The sequence below is a fragment of the Phascolarctos cinereus genome, unplaced genomic scaffold (assembly GCF_003287225.1).
Source record: "Phascolarctos cinereus isolate Bilbo 61053 unplaced genomic scaffold, phaCin_HiC Scaffold_3;HRSCAF=262, whole genome shotgun sequence".
Classification (NCBI taxonomy): domain Eukaryota; kingdom Metazoa; phylum Chordata; class Mammalia; order Diprotodontia; family Phascolarctidae; genus Phascolarctos; species Phascolarctos cinereus.
In genome coordinates, this window is record NW_027555736.1 from 106656061 (window position 1) to 106673523 (window position 17463).

Consider the following 17463-nt stretch of genomic DNA (forward strand, 5'->3'; position numbering starts at 1 on the left):
TAGAGGACTGTTGCTGTGGAAAGGTGATGTAGGCTTCATGGAAGAAGTTTACTTAAGCTGGGTTTTGAGAGATGAATTTTATAAACAAACTACCAGGCAGGCAGCAGGCTAGTAATTAAGTAGACTTCACCTAGACTGTAGGTTAATTTATTGCTCACACACACACACACACACACACACACACACACACACACACACTATTTGTTTAGATGGTGGGGAGCAGGGAGAGGGAGTGAACTGGAAGGAGGGATCTGTGATTTCATCAATGAAAGGAATTCTGGGTCAAGAAATTCCTTCTTATCAACTGAGGATCTCTTTCTGGAACTTAAGTCTTAGAGAATGGCTACATGTGAGAGAAAGAACTTGAAGATGGCTGAGACCATCAAAAAGTGACCACTGTGCCACATTGACATCTCTATAGCATCATTAAGTTTTAATGGCATGAAATTTTGAGAAGAAACTTCTCTGAAGCTTTGGGAGTAAGCATTTCATGATTTCTTTTCTCATTCTCAACTAGAGAGCTACAAATATCCCCAGACTACTGAGTGGAGCTTAGTCATTTGTTTATTCAGAGTAAACACTAAGCTAAACCTCCTGATAGGTGCTCAGTGCAACAGGGGAATACAAAGATGTATAAACCAGGGGTAGCCTATGTTCCTAGGATTGTCCAATCTGGTAGGGTGGAGTAAGATAGCAACTAAGAGAAATGCTATAAGAGAAAGACAAGCAAAGTTTCAGAAAGATCCCTTCTAATGTTGAAATCAGGTAAGGCTTCAATAAGGTGCAGTGGAAAGAATGATGGTTTGGGAGTCAAATGACCTGGTTTTAAATTCTGACTTTGCCACTTACTACCTCTGTAAACTTGGGCAAGCCGCTTAACTTCTAGGCTTCAGTCCTCCTTTGTCAAATGAAAGTTTTGGACTAGGTGACCTTTGTGGTCCCTTCCAACTTTAAAGTGAGGATGTCATAATGATGAGATGGCATTCTAATGGGGCTTTTCTGGAGGGATTGATAGGATCTTCACCCAGGGACCTCATGGGAGAATACATTTCCAAGCAGTGGGAAAAAAATAAAGTATTGAAGCTGGAAAATGCATGAGTCCGCTTATGGAATCAGGATAGTTTTTCTGGAGCAAAAGGTACAGTTTGGGGAGGAGCAGCTGTGGGAACCAGGGATAGAGCTGTGGAGATCAGAATGTTTGGGCCCTGTTTCTCAGAACCATGCTTTTTTGGAGGTTGCTCAGGCCTTATATCTGGAAGTATTCTTAACATCTGTTCTTGTTGGGAAAAACTGCCACTTCAACATGGGCAAAAACTCTTGCTAGGCTCAGAGGAATCAGGCTTATTTCTTAGGGCTAACAGCGTTTACTTATGGACTGGTACATTTTTACATGCATCTGTAAGGGTGGGTTCCATCTTTAAAAGGAAAATGGTGGCAGCATTGCATTTGTTACTTCTGTTGCAGGGTTCTTCGCCTTTGTTTTTGTCCTGGACTCCTTTGACAGGCTGGGGAAGCCTATGGACCCCTTCTCAGACCAATGTTTTTGAATACATAAAATACATAGGATTGCAAAGGAAATCAGTTATATTGAATATAGTTATCAAAATATTTTTTAAAGTTCACAGACTTCAAGTTAAGAACACCTGCCCGGTAGTAAGAGTATTTAGCTTGGCTTTTTCATATATCATTCAGACAGTCCGGAGATAGCAATTGACAGTATTCATTAGACCCCAGAGCCTGAAGGCCAGCAGGGCTAGGTGCTACCTGACCCTTGGAAGGGGGGTTGACTTATGTTTGGTCAACTCTGTGACAGTTGAGCTGAAAAAAAAAAAAGAGTCAAGTGATGAGCTTGTCTGGAAGAGCCAGGGAAGAAACAGTTGTTATCAGGGCAGAGGGTAATGAGGGAGAGCATGGAAGGCAAAAATTTCCTGGTCCCCTGAGCAGGTTAGGAATACGTCATCTTCTCCTCACGCATCACTCTCTTTCAGGTAAGATCCTGTTCCGGAGGAGTCACATTCGAGATGTTGCTGTGAAGAGACTGAAGCCTATTGATGAATATTGCAGGGTGAGTGTGCATGTAGGTGTGAGTCTGTGAGTATGTGTGTATTTACACAGGTGGTGTAAATGTCCCAGGATTATGGGTATAGTTGAGTAGATCTATCAGAAGTGCTTCCTGGGCAATTATGGGGAGATTGTTGCACAGGATGAAAGGAGGGACTCAAGAACCTCTAAGGAAGTCTTCTCTTCCTGCTCTAGATTCTGTGTCTCTAAGGCTGGCCTTAGAGAAGGAGGGCTGGCATGCCTGGGAGCTTAGCCTTGCCCCCTTTTAATACTGTCACCCGATGCAGGCTGTCCTGTTTAAAATGGGCCCCATTTGAAGACCTATAGCATTCATTGTCACCTGTTGTTAAAGGGGGCAATCCAGCTGTAGAAACTCATAAGCATGGAACTTCACTTGAAAATGGAGAGTTCCTCTATCCTCTGGTGGCAGTGAGTCTGACCATTTCAGAACGATACAGCACACTGCTTAGACATACAGATATGAATATTCTTTATCTATGTACCAACACACAGTTAACCAAAGTCAGTGGGTAGCATCATTAGTAAGTTCACAAAACAGACTTTAGTTTCTTAATCTCTTGGGAAGGCCAATCATGTTGTTGTCTAATCTTTCTTTCTGGAGCAGTGGATAAGGGGCTGGGTTTGGAGTCAAGAAGCCCTTAATTCAAATTTGACCTCAGACATTTAACTAGCTGTGTGACCAGGCAAATCACTTAACCTTTGTTTCCTTAACTGTTAAATGTGGGTAATAACAGCACCTATCTCTCAGAGTTGTTGTGAGAATCAAATGAGATGAGAATTGTAAAGCATTTAGCATGGTGCCTGGCACATAATAGGCGCTGTATAAATGTTAGCTATTATTATTCTTGTTGTCCGAGTCTGTGGTGGAAAATGTAAAGCTTATGGAATTCATATATACTTGTAGAAATGGAAACATTGTGAATAGATACCTGTATTTTTAATGAAAATAGAAATTCTTACTTAAAACAAATGATTCTGGTTGACTGTGAAAGTTTGTAAAACTAATTACAGACTTAGTTAATTGTTTTCTCCCTCTGCTACAAATACACAAACTTGTCCACACAAAGCCAATTAGAAAAAAAGTCTGGTTTTAGTAAAGGCAAGGAGTGCATGACCCAGAGTGTCCCATCTTGAGCTAATGAGGTGCCAGAATGATGAGTCCTCTCTTCTTAAAAGCTCTCTCTTGATCAGATCAATATCAGTTTTTTAAATGGCACCAGTCATTGGAACACAAATTGACAGCTGGTCTCACTGCTTTTATTTCTCTTTCTTCTTTTTCCAAGCAATTAAATGGGCAAACATGGGGATGGGGAGGGGAGGAGGACAGGGCAGACTCAGGAAAGATTTTTTTCATCTGGTATTTACAGGGCCAAATCATACTTCAGCTTTCCTGAAGTGGTCTAGCCTCAGGCATCTCTGGAACTCCCATCTCCTGTGCAGAGGAAACTGATAAAGATCTTATCTCCTGATATCAGTCCTGAGTTGGTCTTAGAGTCTAAGGGGCACAGCAAGGTTAGGTTGGGTAGAACCAGAGCCTCCTAACCCAATTAGCACAGACAGGAACCATCTTGAATTTAGACAGCAAATGCCGAAGCCATGAAGTCACTGCCATCTCTTGTAATGACTCCAAGAGCTGGGGCTTTTCAGACCTAACTTCTGACCTTGAGGAACTAGAAAGCTGTTATCGCGTTGTCCGAGGTGCGGACTCTCAGAGAATGAGGATTTTACCATCTGCTAGGAGGCTAATGGGGTGACATTTATGCCTTAAGTTCTTTGAAGTGAGGAAAATGAGGTCAAAGGAACAGAACTGACTTGACCAGTCTCACAACAAGGTAGTGACAGAACAGAGATGATATAATTCAGCATTTCTAAGTCCTAGGCCTATTACTTGTGATAGGAAACAGCCCATCCTCAGATGACAGAAGACTGAGATGAGGCAAGTGATACCTAACACATACATGCCTAATTGTGCAAGATTCCTACTTAGTATGCTGGTGGTTGTGGGTGGGGGAGATAGGTTAGTATTCTTTTTCCCTCTTCCCCCTTTTCTTCCTCAAGGTGAAGGAAGAATAGCCATTATTACTTCATTTTTCCTTGCCTGCCCTACCTTCTCCCCAGCTCCTGACTTCCTTTGCTCTCCCAGCCCCTAAAGTCCTAAAGAACTCCTAGGTTGAAGGATCTTACCTGCCTTGGGGGTCTCTCACTTTGGCCCTTTCCTAGGCCAGCCCAGGATGTTTGTCTAAAGTTCAGGTTACTGAAAAAAATTATTAAGCCTCAAAGCCCTTAACAAGGTTTGGGTTCAAGAGAGGAAATCTCCCCTGTTTGAAGTTGGTAAAAACACAGGACCTCAACTTCTCCACTTTAAATATCAGTTCTCCCTGCTCCCATCTCCAGCTCCTTAGGCAAATAGAAGGTAGGAAAGGCATCACCAGATTAGAGTTTGAATATGGGTAAATTGGGGATATTAAAAAAAATAAAGTTTTTTTTTAAAGCAAGAGTGATTTTGCATTTTTATCCATTTTAAGAGTTGCCAGGACCAAAGAATTTATCAGTTAATGGTCAGTCTGCTGGTGGTGAGTCTCTCTGTACTTAGCTAGGATAATAAAAGTAGACACAGTCTATTGCTTGTGCTTGAAGTTTATCCAACTTGGTAGAATTTGCCAGAACTTGTGTGCCTCACAGGTATAGTCTTCAAGAACCCAAGCAATGAGACATTAAAGAAAGCTCAATATTGTCTCAGCCAGCATACTCTTGATCCCTTCAGAAAGCAGAAGGACTTGGCAACCAAGGGCAATACTTGTTTAGGGTCACAGTTCTCAAAACATTAAGGAGGGGTGAAGCCAAAATGGTGGATTAGGGTCAGCCACCTAGCTGAACTCTCCAAATATTCTTCTCCAAAAATTTTAAAATAATGCCTTAAGTCACATTTTGGAGTAGCAGACCAAACAAAGTGTCAGGGTAAGACATTTTTCTGACCCAAGAAAACTTAAGAGGTTGACAGAAGTCTGTGGCACTGGGGTAGAGACTTATTGGACCCCATACATGTGGCGTTGGCAACAGTGGCTGCAGCAGCAGCAGTAGCTTCAGGAGATTTTTTTAGCTAAGAGACAGTAAGGGAGTCAGGCAACTGGTCATAAAGGGATTATAGGGGACCCTTTGCTGGTACTGGGCACAGCTGGCACTGATTGGCAACTCTGTTGCCCATATGTAGTTCTGGGTTGCAGTTCCAGGGTAGAGAGGAGCACTGGTGGTTGATCGTAAGGGAGCAGGGGCCCTGGTCATAGTTCTAAGGCAAAGAGGAGTGCTAGCACTTGCAGCTGCAAGGGACCAGGGTGCCATTCCTGGGTAAAGACCAGAGCACCAATCAGGAAAGCAGTGACCATATCTTTCCCAGGATCATACCACCTTGGAAGCACCAAAAACTTGTAGACCCCCAGAACTAGCTCTGAAAACAGCATCATGAAAAAGCCTGAAACTTGAGATAGTGCATCCCCACCTCCAGGTAAGCAGAGCCCAACTTTAACATAAAGTTCAAAGTCAAGAAATAGTCTGGGAAAACGAGCAAAAAGCCAAACAAACAAAAAAGAATTTGACCATAAAAAGCTACTAGGTTAAAAAAAAAAGCTACTAGGTGGCAGGGGGGGGACCAGGACATAAACGAAGAAGACAAGAAGGTGAAAACAACTATAAAAAGCCTCAAAGAAAAATGCTAATTGTATCCAAACCCAGCAAGTATTCTGGGAAGAATTAAAGAAAGAGCTAAGAGGCTTAGTGGAAAAATTGGGAAAAGAAATGAGAGTGATGCAAGAAAATTATGAAAAGAAAATTAATGGCTTGGTAAAAGAGGCAAAAATATTGAAGAAAAGTTACACCTTAAAAAAACAGAATTGGTCAAAACAGAGAAAGAAAATTATAGGCCAGTTTCTCTAATGAATATAGATGCAAAAAATTTAAACAAAATATTAGCAGATAGATTACAGCAACTTATCACAAGAATAATACACTATGACCAGGTAGGATTTATACCAGGAATGCAGGGTTGGGTCAATATTAGGAAAATTATCAGCATAATTGCGCATATCAACACCAAAACCAACAGAAACCACATGATCATCTCAATAGATGCAGAAAAAGCTTTTGACAAAATACAACACCCATTCCTATTAAAAACACTAGAAAGCATAGGTATAAATGGAGTCTTCCTTAAAATAATAAGTAGCATCTACCTAAAACCTTCAGCAAGCATTATATGTAATGGGGACAAGCTAGAAGCATTTCCAGTAAGATCGGGGGTGAAACAAGGGTGTCCATTATCACCACTGTTATTCAATATTGTACTGGAAATTAGCTTTAGCAATAGAAGAAAAAGAAATTGAAAGTTTTGGAACAGGCAAAGAAGAAACAAAGCTATCACTCTTTGCAGATGACATGATGATATACTTAGAGAATCCTAGAGAATCAAGTAAAAAACTACTTGAAATAATAAACAACTTTAGCAAAGTTGCAGGCTATAAAATAAACCCACATAAATCATCAGAATTTCTATATATTACCAACAAAGCCCAACAGCAAGAGAAGAGAAATCCATTTAAACTTACTGTAGACATTATAAAATATTTAGGAGTCTACCTCCAAAACAAACCCAGGAACTCTATGAACACAATTACAAAACACTTTTCACACAAATAAAATCAGATCTAAATAATTGGAAAAACATCAGTTGCTCATGGGTAGGCCGAGCTAATATATAAAAATGACAATCCTACCTAAGCTAATTTACTTATTCAGTGCCATACCAATCAAACTACCAAAAATTATTTTATAGAGTTAGAAAAAATAATAACAAGATTCATTTGGAAAAACAAAAGGTCCAGAATATCAAAGGAACTAATGAAAAGAAATGCAGGGGAAGGTGGCCTAGCAATTCCAGATCTTAAATTGTATTATAAAGCAGCAATCATCAAAACTGCTTGGTACTGGCTAAGAAATAGAGGTGGATCAGTGGAATAGGTTAAATATGCAAGACACAGTAGTCAATGACTATAGTAATCTATTATTTGATAAACCCAAAGACCCCAGCTTCTGGGATAAGAACCCACTCTTTGAAAAAACTGCTGGGAAAACTGGAAAAGAGTATGGCAGAAACTAGGCATAGACCCAAATCTCACACCATATACCAAAATAAAGTCAAAATGGGTTCATGACTTAGATATAAAGGCTGATACATAAGTAAACTGGGAGAACAAGGAATAGTTTACCTATCAGATCTATGGAGAACAGAAGAATTCATGACCAAACAGGAGATAGAGAACATTATGAAAAGCAAAATGGATAATTTTGATTACATTAAATTGAAAAGTTTTTGCACAAACAAAGCCAATGCAACTAAGATTAGAAGGAAGGTAGAAAATTGGGAAAGAATTTTTACAACCAGTCTCTCTGATAAAGGCCTCATTTCTAAAATATATAGAGAATTAAGACAAATTTATAAGAACACAAGCCATTCCCCAATTGATAAATGGTCAAAGGATATGAACAGACAGTTCTCAGATGAAGAAATTAAAGCCATCTATAGTCATATGGAAAAAATGCTCTAAATCATTATTGATTAGAGAAATGCAAATCAAAACAACTCTGAGGTACCACATCACACCTATCAGATTGGCCAACATGACAAAACAGGAAAATGATAAATGTTGGAGAAGATGTGGGAAAATTGGAACACTAATGCATTGTTGGTGGAGTTGTGAAATGATCCAACCATTTTGGAGAACAATTTGGAACTATGCCCAAAGGGCTACAAAAATGTGCATACCCTTTGATCCAGCAATAGCACTTCTAGGGCTATATCCCAAAGAGATCAAACAAATGGGAAAAGGACCCACATGTACAAAAATATTCATAGCAGCTCTTTTTGTGGTGGCAAAGAATTGGAAATTGAGAGGATGCCCATCAATTGGGGAATGGCTGAGCAAGTTGTGGTATATGAATGTAATGGAATACTATTGTGCTATAAGAAATGATGAACAGGCTGACTTCAGAAAAACCTGGAAAGACTTATATGGTCTGATGCTGAGTGAAGTGAGCAGAACCAAGAGGACTTTGTACAATAACAGCCACGTTATGCAATGACTAAGATTGTTAAACTGAACCCTTCTCAGCATTACAAGGATCTAAGACATCCCCTGAGGCCTCATGATGGAAAATGCTGTCCACATCCAAAGAAAGAACTATGGAAACAGAATCGCTATCATTTTTTTCCTTCTGTTGAGTTTTGTTTCTTTTCTGATGGTTCCTCCTATTGGTTTTAATTTTTACTTACAACTTCACTAATGTGAAAATATGTTTAATAGGAATGTAAATGTATAGCCTATCAGATTGTGCACCATCTTGGGAGGTGGGGGAGGAAGGGGGAGAAAAATTTTAAACTCAAAAGCATATGGAAGTGATTGTTGATAAATCAAAATAAATTAATAAAATTAAAAAAAAAAACAGAATTAGCTAAATTTCAAGAGGCACAAAAATCCACTGAAGAGAAGAACTCCTTAAAAAGCAGAGTTGGAGGGGTAGCTAGGTGACGCAGTAGATAGAGCACCGGCCCTGGAGTCAAGAGGACCTGAGTTCAAATCCAGCCTCAGACACATAACACTCACTAGCTGTATGACTTTGGGCGAGTCATTTAACCCCAATTGCCTCACCCAAAAAAAAAAAAAGCAGAGTTGGCCAAATGGGAAAAAAGGTACAAAATTTCACTGAAGAAAATAATTCCTTAAAAATTAGAATTGGGCAAGTGCAAGCTAGTGACTCTATGATACACCAAGAAGTAATAAAAATGAAGTCAAAAGAATGAAAAAAAAAGAAGAAAATGTGAAATATCTCATTGCAAAAAACAACTGACCTAGAAAATACATTAAGGAGAGATCATTTAAGAATTATGGGACTGTCAGAAAGCCATGATCAAAAAAACGGACTGAACATTGTATTTCAAGAAATTATCAAGGAAAACTGCTCTGATATCTTAGATTCAGAAGGTAAAACAGAAATTGAAAGAAGCCACTGATCACCTCCTGAAAGAGATCCCAAGATGAAAACTCTCAGGAATATTATAGCCAAATTCTAGTGCTCCCAGGTCAAGTAGAAACTACTGCAAGAAGCCAGAAAGAAATAATTCAAATATCGTGATTCCATAGTCAGGATCACACAAGATTTAGTGACCCCATGTTAAAAGAAGGGAGGGCTTGGAATATGATATTCCAGAAGGCAAAGGAGCTAGGATTGTCACCAAGAATTACCTACCCAGCAAAACTGAGTTTAATCTTTCAGGGGAAAAAATGGATATTTAATTAAATAGAGGACTTTACAACTCTGATGGAAAGACCAGAGCTGAATAGAAAATTTGACATTCAAACAGAAGACTCAAGGAAAGGTATACATGAAAAAGTAATCATAAGGAATTCAATAAAGTTAAACTTTGTACATTCCTATATTGGAAGATGATGCATGTAATTCCTAAGAATTTTTATCATTATTAGCAGTTAAAAGTAGTTTACATAGACAGAGGGCATGGTTGTGAGTTAATTATGTTGGAATGATCTCCAAAAAAATGAAGGGGTAAGAAAGGGGGATGTACTAGAAGAAGGGGAAAGGGAGAGAATGGAATGGGGAAATTTTTCTCACATCAAAGAGGCACACAAAAAAGAGCTTTTACAATGGAGCGGGAAAGGGGGTGGGTAAGCAATGCTTGAATTTTACTCTCATCAGAATTAGTCCAAAGAAGGAAGAATATACATACATACATATATATATGCATATATATATGTATATATATATATATGTGTGTGTGTATATATATATATATATATGTATATATATACATACATATATATATGCATATATATATTATTATTGTATTAGTATTATATGCATATATATATGTTATATATATATATTATATATATATATTATATTTATATAATATACATATATATATGTGTGTGTATATATATATATATGTGTGTGTGTATATATATATATATATATATATATATATATATACACACACAGACACACACTCAGTTGTGTATAGAAATGTAACTTACCCAACAAGAAAATATGGAGGGAAGGGGATAAGAGATAAGGGTGGATGATAAAAGGGAGAACAGATTAAAGGAGGCAGTGATGGGGGGTGGTGATTTCAGAAAAACATGGCGAGAAGTATCTGAACTGATGTAAAATGAAGTGAACAGAACCAGGAGATATTGTGTGTAGTAACAACAAGGTTGTAATGATGATCAGCTGTGAAAGACTTGACTAGTCTGATCAATATAAGGATCTAAGACAGCTCCAGTTTTTTCATGATGAAAAAATGCTATCCACCTTCAGAGAGAGAATTGATGAAATCTTAGTGCAAATTGAAGCATAATTTTCTCACTTTATTTTTCTTGCGTTTTTTGAAAAATGGCTAAGATGGAAAATATGTTTCATATAATTTCACATGTACAATTGATATCATATTGCTTACCTTCTCAGTGGGGATGGGAGAGGGTATGAAGGAGCTGAGAAGAAGGGAGAGAATTTGGAACTCAAAATTTAAAAAGAAAAGAATACTAAAAACAAATAAATAATTAAAATGTCTTTTCACAAAATAATAAAATGCAAAGAAGGGGGGAAACATATTGTAGAAAGCTTGTCATAAAACAGTTAACGAACTAGAAGGGAAATCACAAATAGAAATAAAATGGAATAGCTCTTCCTACATATTTCAAATCATTCATTCCCATCACCAATGTCAGTATGGCTACTATATTTATATGCTGATTTCTAAATACCCAAATATGAGGAAATGGAAGTGGAGCTCAATAAAAATAAAGTTGGGAAAAACAAATATGTGTGGAAAAAATAAGTGTTGGAGGTGACAAAATTTTAAAGGCACTTAGAAGTCAGTTTCCAAGATATTCATTATGTCTGTGGTACCACAGTTTAACCCACCTTCCGTGTTTAAAACTTTATTGTTTTTTTTTACTTCTTCCTCTTCTTTTCCTCTCATGTCTAATTACCAAGTACTGTTGATTACATCTCTTACATCTGTACCTTCCTCTATATTCCTATCACCATTGTCCTAGTGCAGGGAGTAAGGGGGCACAGAGGATGGGGAAAGGAACAAACTACTATGTGTCAGGCACTGTGCCAAATGCTTTATAAATATTATCTCTTTTGATCCCCACAACAACTCTGGAAGGTATGTACTATTGTTGTTGTTCAGTCACATCCAACTCTTTGTAACCCGGAATGGGATTTTCTTGGCAAAGATACTAGAGTGGTTTGCCATTTCCTTCCCCAGTGGATTAAGGCAAAAAGAGGTTGACTTGCCTAGGGTCACACAGCTAGTGAGTGTCTGAGGCTGAGTTTGAATTCAGGTCTTTCTGACTCCAGGCTCAGGTTCTATTTTCCCCATTTTATAGTTGAGGAAATTGATGCAGCCAGAGGTTAAATGACTTACCCAGGGTCACAGAGTTAGTGTTTAAGGCTGGATTTAAACTCAGTTCTTCCTAACTCCCAACCCAGCCCTCTATCCTAACTTCCTACCTATCTAACCCCCAGAAATCTTTCATACTACTGCCAATTTAATTTTTCTTATGCATAGATTTATATTGTCATTTCTATTCAACAATCTTCAGTGACTTTCTCTTGCAGACCTTGCACGTACTCTTCAGTACAGTGACACCAGCTTCCTGTCTCTAGGCTCTGGTCATTTTCTTTGGCTGTCCCCCATGCTTGGAACTCCTCTGACCGCCCTGGTTTTATTGGAAGCCTTTGCCCCAACCCTTCTTAGTTTCAGTGCTTTCCCTCTGTTAATTATTTCTCTTGTATAGAGCTTGCTTTGTATATATTTGTTTCCGTGTTGTCTTCCCCATTAGATTGTGAACTTCTTGAGGACAGGGAGTGTCTTTTGACTTTTTTTGTACCCCCAGTGCTTAGCACGGTGCCTGAAACATAGTAGGTGCTAAATCAATGTTTACTGATTGCTTGATCTTGCCCATTGAGCAAAGTTTATACTCCTTTGCCAATCAAAGTTCTCCATAATCTTCATTCGTATCATCCTGCCTTTTGAGCCATATCTCATAGTACACATGTGACTGCCTTCCACATGTTCTATACTCCAGCCAAACTGTACTACTGTCTTCTCCCTGAATGTGCCTTGGCCTGGCCTGTCTGTACCTTTATTTTCAGTTTCCTGGGCCTTGAATAGTCTTCCTCTATCTCCTTTACCTGTTGAATTCCTACTCAACTGTAAAAACTCAACTCAAATGCTTCTTCCTCCATGAATCCTTCCTAGACTTCCCTGGTCAGTAACAGTATTCTCCCATGGGTAATATAGTACTTTATTTTATGCCTCTATAATAATGCACTTACTGTGCAGTATTGTATATTATAGTTATTTGTGTTTGTATTTTATTTCCCAGAGAAATTAGAAGTGGTCTGAGGGAAGGGATCATGTCTTACCTAAACTGTCTGTCCTCCTTGTGCCTATTGCAGTGCTCTGTACTTGGAAGATGCTTGCTGATAAAGGTTTGTAGAATGAATGAAACATGCATGGTGAAGTCTGCATTCTTATTAGCCAACTTAGACTGCTTAGAGATCAACAAAAACATCTTTCCTGTGATCATCCAGGATTGCACATGCCTCTAGAATGATGGTGATAATAACTGACATTTATATAGGCCTTCAGCGTGTTTTATGTGATATACAGTGTCTCATTTAAGCCTCTTAACAACCCTATGAAGTAGGAACTGCAGGTTTTATTGTCAGCATTTTACAGATTTGGAAATTAAGGCACCTACCTATAAATACGCTGCATGGATCATAATTGGGATTTGAACCGAGGTCTTCCTGACTCTAGAGCTCCCATTCTACACATTTTACCATGTTACTGAGTCAGATGGGCAATGTGGTCATAGAAAATTCATGGTGGTTCAGATACCTACATGATTGTTGAAACCAGTCCCGAGCACAAGGCAGCCAGCTATATTCTCTGAGGACTTAGAGATGGAAAGTCTGACTTGAAAAAACCCAACCTTTCATCTCTCCCCTCTATTCTGGCCAACCATTTGCTCCCTTTTATAGGACTCTTCTGAAACCCAACTTCTCACTGTTAATTTTAAGCATGTATGAAACAGATTGGCAGGTTGTTGTGGAAATATCCTGAGCACGGGCAAGAAGGATTGTTTTATATGGCACTTGGGGTCTGCATGTTTATCAAGTTGGGCTTCAAAAGTATTTCTTTAACTCCATAAATTAATTTAATGGGCAACATGGTTATGCGGTTAATATTTAATGGTTCTGTGGCCACAACAAGGTCACGACGTTCATCTGACGGGAAATTGCAGGCCTGGAGAGGAGTGTGCTGAAGGGCTTCAGGCTGGCAATTTTATAAGCTGCTCCATCTGCCTCGGCTCCCTCCTTGAAGTACGTGTTTTCCGTGTTTATCCAGGTGATTTAGGAAATACAGTGGAGGCAAAGGGACTTTTTTAGTGCAATCCACTCACCTTTTACCTGACTAATGATGCTTATGTGTTCCACCCTTTCCTGGGGAGTGTGGCAAGAGATATATATTTTTCTCTTTTTTCCAACTACTTAATTGTTACTATTTCAGTAAAAGACACATTATAGGCCTGAATGGCTTTCTTTGTAGGGGGATTCAGAGATCCTGTTTTTTCAGAGCTGGGCAGAAGTGGCAAGAGAGAAGCCAGGAGCTGAAGAGTGCTTAGAGACCTCTCTTCCCCCTAGACTTAAGCCAAAAGTGAGGCTTTAACCTGAGCAGGGAATTTACCTTTTGGGACCAACCTCTCTACATGGTTTCATTTCCTGGCTCTATATACCATGGGGGTTTTTTCAATCTGCTATGGCAGCCAATGCCATTTTACCCTTTTCCATGTAGCTTAAGCTCTCATTGAGGAAAGACTCAGAGACACAGTCAGATTAAGGGAAATTGGACTGGTTCTTACCTGCCTGGGCCTGAGTTTGGGAATCTCCCAAGTGCCACCTCCTAAGTTCTTTGTAATGGTAGTTACCTTTTATCTCCTGCCTCTACCCTCTCCCATCCCCCATCTCTCCCTTGGCTCTGGCCTTAATCAAGTCAGGTTTCTGTTGCTAGGGAGTCGACTCTCTTTGACAAGAATTCCAGCCCTGCTAGGGCAAAAGACTTCTCTTCTGGGTTTGTTGCTTTAAGACCTGTTCTCAGGTTGTCAGAAAGAGGATTGTAGTGGAAGTAGATGTCAGTGTGACAGGAGGTTTCCAGTGGAGTACTGCCAGGGATCTATGCCTGACCCTACACTATATGACATTTTTATTGAAGGCATAGATGACATGCTCATCATATTTGCAGATGATACAAAGCTGGAAATGGCTTATTGATAACAGATGACAGTCAGGATTAGCTAAATCTAATAAGATTATTTCAGTAGAGATAAATGTAAAGTCATGTATTTAGGTAAAAAAAATGCCTTCATAGGTACAATATGAGGAGGCATACTTTTCTGAAAACTGTTCTGAAAAAGACCTGGAGATTTTAGTGTACCACAAGCTCAATATGAGTCAGCGATGTAATAGGGAAACCAAAAATGCTAATGCCATCCTGGACTGCATGCATGAAGAGGGGATCAGCTTCTAGGAAGAAGGAGGTAGTGTACTACTCTACTCTACCGTATGCAGACTCATCTGGACGATTGTTCTCAATTCTGGACACTACAGTGTAAAGAAGATGGTAAGATGGAGAGTGTCTAGAAGAGGGCATCCAGGATGATGAAAGGTCTTGAATCCATATCAAGTGGGGATGGATTGAAACAGCTGGGCATATTTAACCTGGAAGAAGAGTAAACTTAGAGGAAGATATAGTAGCTGTCTTCAAGATTTTGAAGGGCTGCCCTATGGAAGAGGGATGAAATTTGTTCCATTTGACAATGGGTAGAAGTCAGTCAACAGACATTTTATTACATGCTTACCATGTTCCAGGTATTATGCTGAGCATTGGGGATACAAAGAAGGTTGAAAACAGTCCCTGCCCACAAGGAGCTCACATTTTAATGGGGAGATAAGGTGCAAACTACATATAAAACATTGTATGTAAATACAGGGTAAATTAGGGGCAATCTCAGAGGGGAGGTGCTAGCATTAAAAGAGAAGTTGCAAAGAGACCGTTTTCGGCTTGATGTCAGGGAAAACTTCCTGAAAATTAGAACTACCCCAAAGAGGAACAGGCTGCCTGGAGAGGTCCCAGGGGGGTCTTCCAATGGAGTCTGGACTACCATGTGTTAAATCCATTACAGTGGGAATTTCTTTTCTGTATGAGTTCGAATAGATGACTGCTCACATCCCTTTCTTCTTCTTGAACTCTGCGATTCTGCAATTAGCCACAAACCTCTGGTTTTTATTCCCACTTGATGGCATCTGTATTAGGCCAGACAGAGGGAGACCATTGTGACAATTCATAAGATCATGAGGTCTCTAGCAGAAAGGGACTTTAGAAATATAGCTCAATACCTTCATTTTACGTAAGAGGAATCTAAGAGGAGTTTAATGATTTGCTCAGACACACAGGTAGCAAGTGGCAAAGCCAGGATTAGAACTGAGGTCTTTTAGATCCAAATTAAGTGTTCTTTCCATTACCTAATAATGCCTCTGTTTATATCTGTTTAGTTCATTCGTGCTTCCCAATTAGTATGACCACAGGAGACAAAATGTGAGTGCTTTCTAGGAAGAATCAATATCACTGAGGCTGTCTGCCACGTCAGACAGACATATTCAGCTAAAAGAATTTTAGGTGTTGTATGAGGCCTTACATATACAATACAGTACACATTCAGCTGAATCGTACAAGTGCTTACCTCACATAGATTGGCCCCACACTGAGACTGCATAGGCTGGGGAAATCAGACATGTCAAAAAGCCAACAGATTAGAGAAGGCCTTTCAAAATGGTGTCCTGTGAAAGTCTGATGGACCATGCAAACTAGCGTAGCTTGTAGTAGTGACAAAAGCATGATTAGGAGTTAGAAGACCTGGGTGTGAATCCTAATTTTGCTACTCAATAACTGTGATATTGGGCAGCCAATCAGTAAAGCATTTATTAAGTACCTACTATGTGACAGGCACTGTGGACAAGTTACTTCCATTCTCTGGGCTTTAGATTCATCATTTCTAAAAATGAATGGATTAGACTAGGTGATCATTAAGGTCCTTGCCAATCTTAAATCTATGCTTCTGTGAAGATTTCTTGATGCTAGATGAAATTACTTTCTTTGATTCATGTGCACTTCATAAAATAGGAATCCTCTTCCTTCTACTTCCCAATTAGCTTTCTAAAATCCAAATTAAAAACCAAATGTACATTTGAGTTTCACTATTTGTGCATAGTCCAGACTTCTTTATGAGGTTGTTAAACGCTAGGAATTTAGGGATCATGTTTAATTTATCTTCGTTTCTGCTCCAGTGTCTGTCATATTGTTCAGTATATATTGATCGATAAATGTCTGCTAAAGTTGAATTATTTGTAGCAATTTTTTTGGAGTATGAAATGAGGTTTAATTTCCTCTATTTTTCTACCAAGTTTTAATGTAGAGAAACTGTGAATTAAAGTTTGTTGGTCTTATTCAGAAGTTTGCTACTAGCAACAATGTAATGCAAATTTCTGAAATACTGTTGGACTTTTAGTAGTTCATTTTGTACACTACCACTCAGAGGTGGTACTATGATCTAAAGTTAGGGATATTTATAATGACTGTGCCCCTCATTCTGGCCTGGAGCAGTTTGATAGGATACTGGTTTCAGATGAAGGGTATGTGAGTTTTGAAGTGGATACATTCTAATTGGTATCCCTGGCTGGTCCATGCTTTCCCAAAATTCTGAAAACAGGAAGTGATGATTTCCCAGTGAGACAGAATTCAGGGGCAGACCCAATAACTTAGATACCACTTCCTAACTCCTGCTTTTTGATCTTTTTACTTCTCTGGGATTAGGGACACAGGATACCCAGGTTGGTGACCCAAATTTCAGTGTCTCCAAGGAACAGGAAAATGTTTTCCCCCTTTTGATTGTAGGGAAATTCTTTGTGACTCCACTTGGGTTTTTCTTGGCAAAGATCCTGGAGTGGTTTGCCATTTCCTTCTCCAGCTCATTTTACAGATGAGGAAACTGAGGCAAACAGGGTTAAGTGACTTGCCTAGGATTACACAGCTAGTGTCGGAGGCCAGATTTGAACTCAGGTCTTCCTGACTCCAGGCCTGGTGTTCTATCCACTGTGCCACCTAGCTGTCCCACAGAAGAAACTAGCCATAAAATAATTTGATGCTTGGAAAGGAGAGGCTTGGGTCAAGGTTATTCAGTG

At 39.2% G+C, this 17463-nt stretch overlaps 1 protein-coding gene across 1 annotated transcript in view; it reads left to right on the plus strand.

Annotated features, from left to right (window-relative positions):
• SH3PXD2A (SH3 and PX domains 2A) overlaps positions 1-17463 on the plus strand; it is a 343376-nt gene that overhangs the window by 153461 nt on the left and 172452 nt on the right. Inside the window, 1 exon segment of the mRNA XM_078151076.1 lies at positions 1989-2065. Within this exon segment, the coding sequence (XP_078007202.1) occupies positions 1989-2065 (77 nt within the window).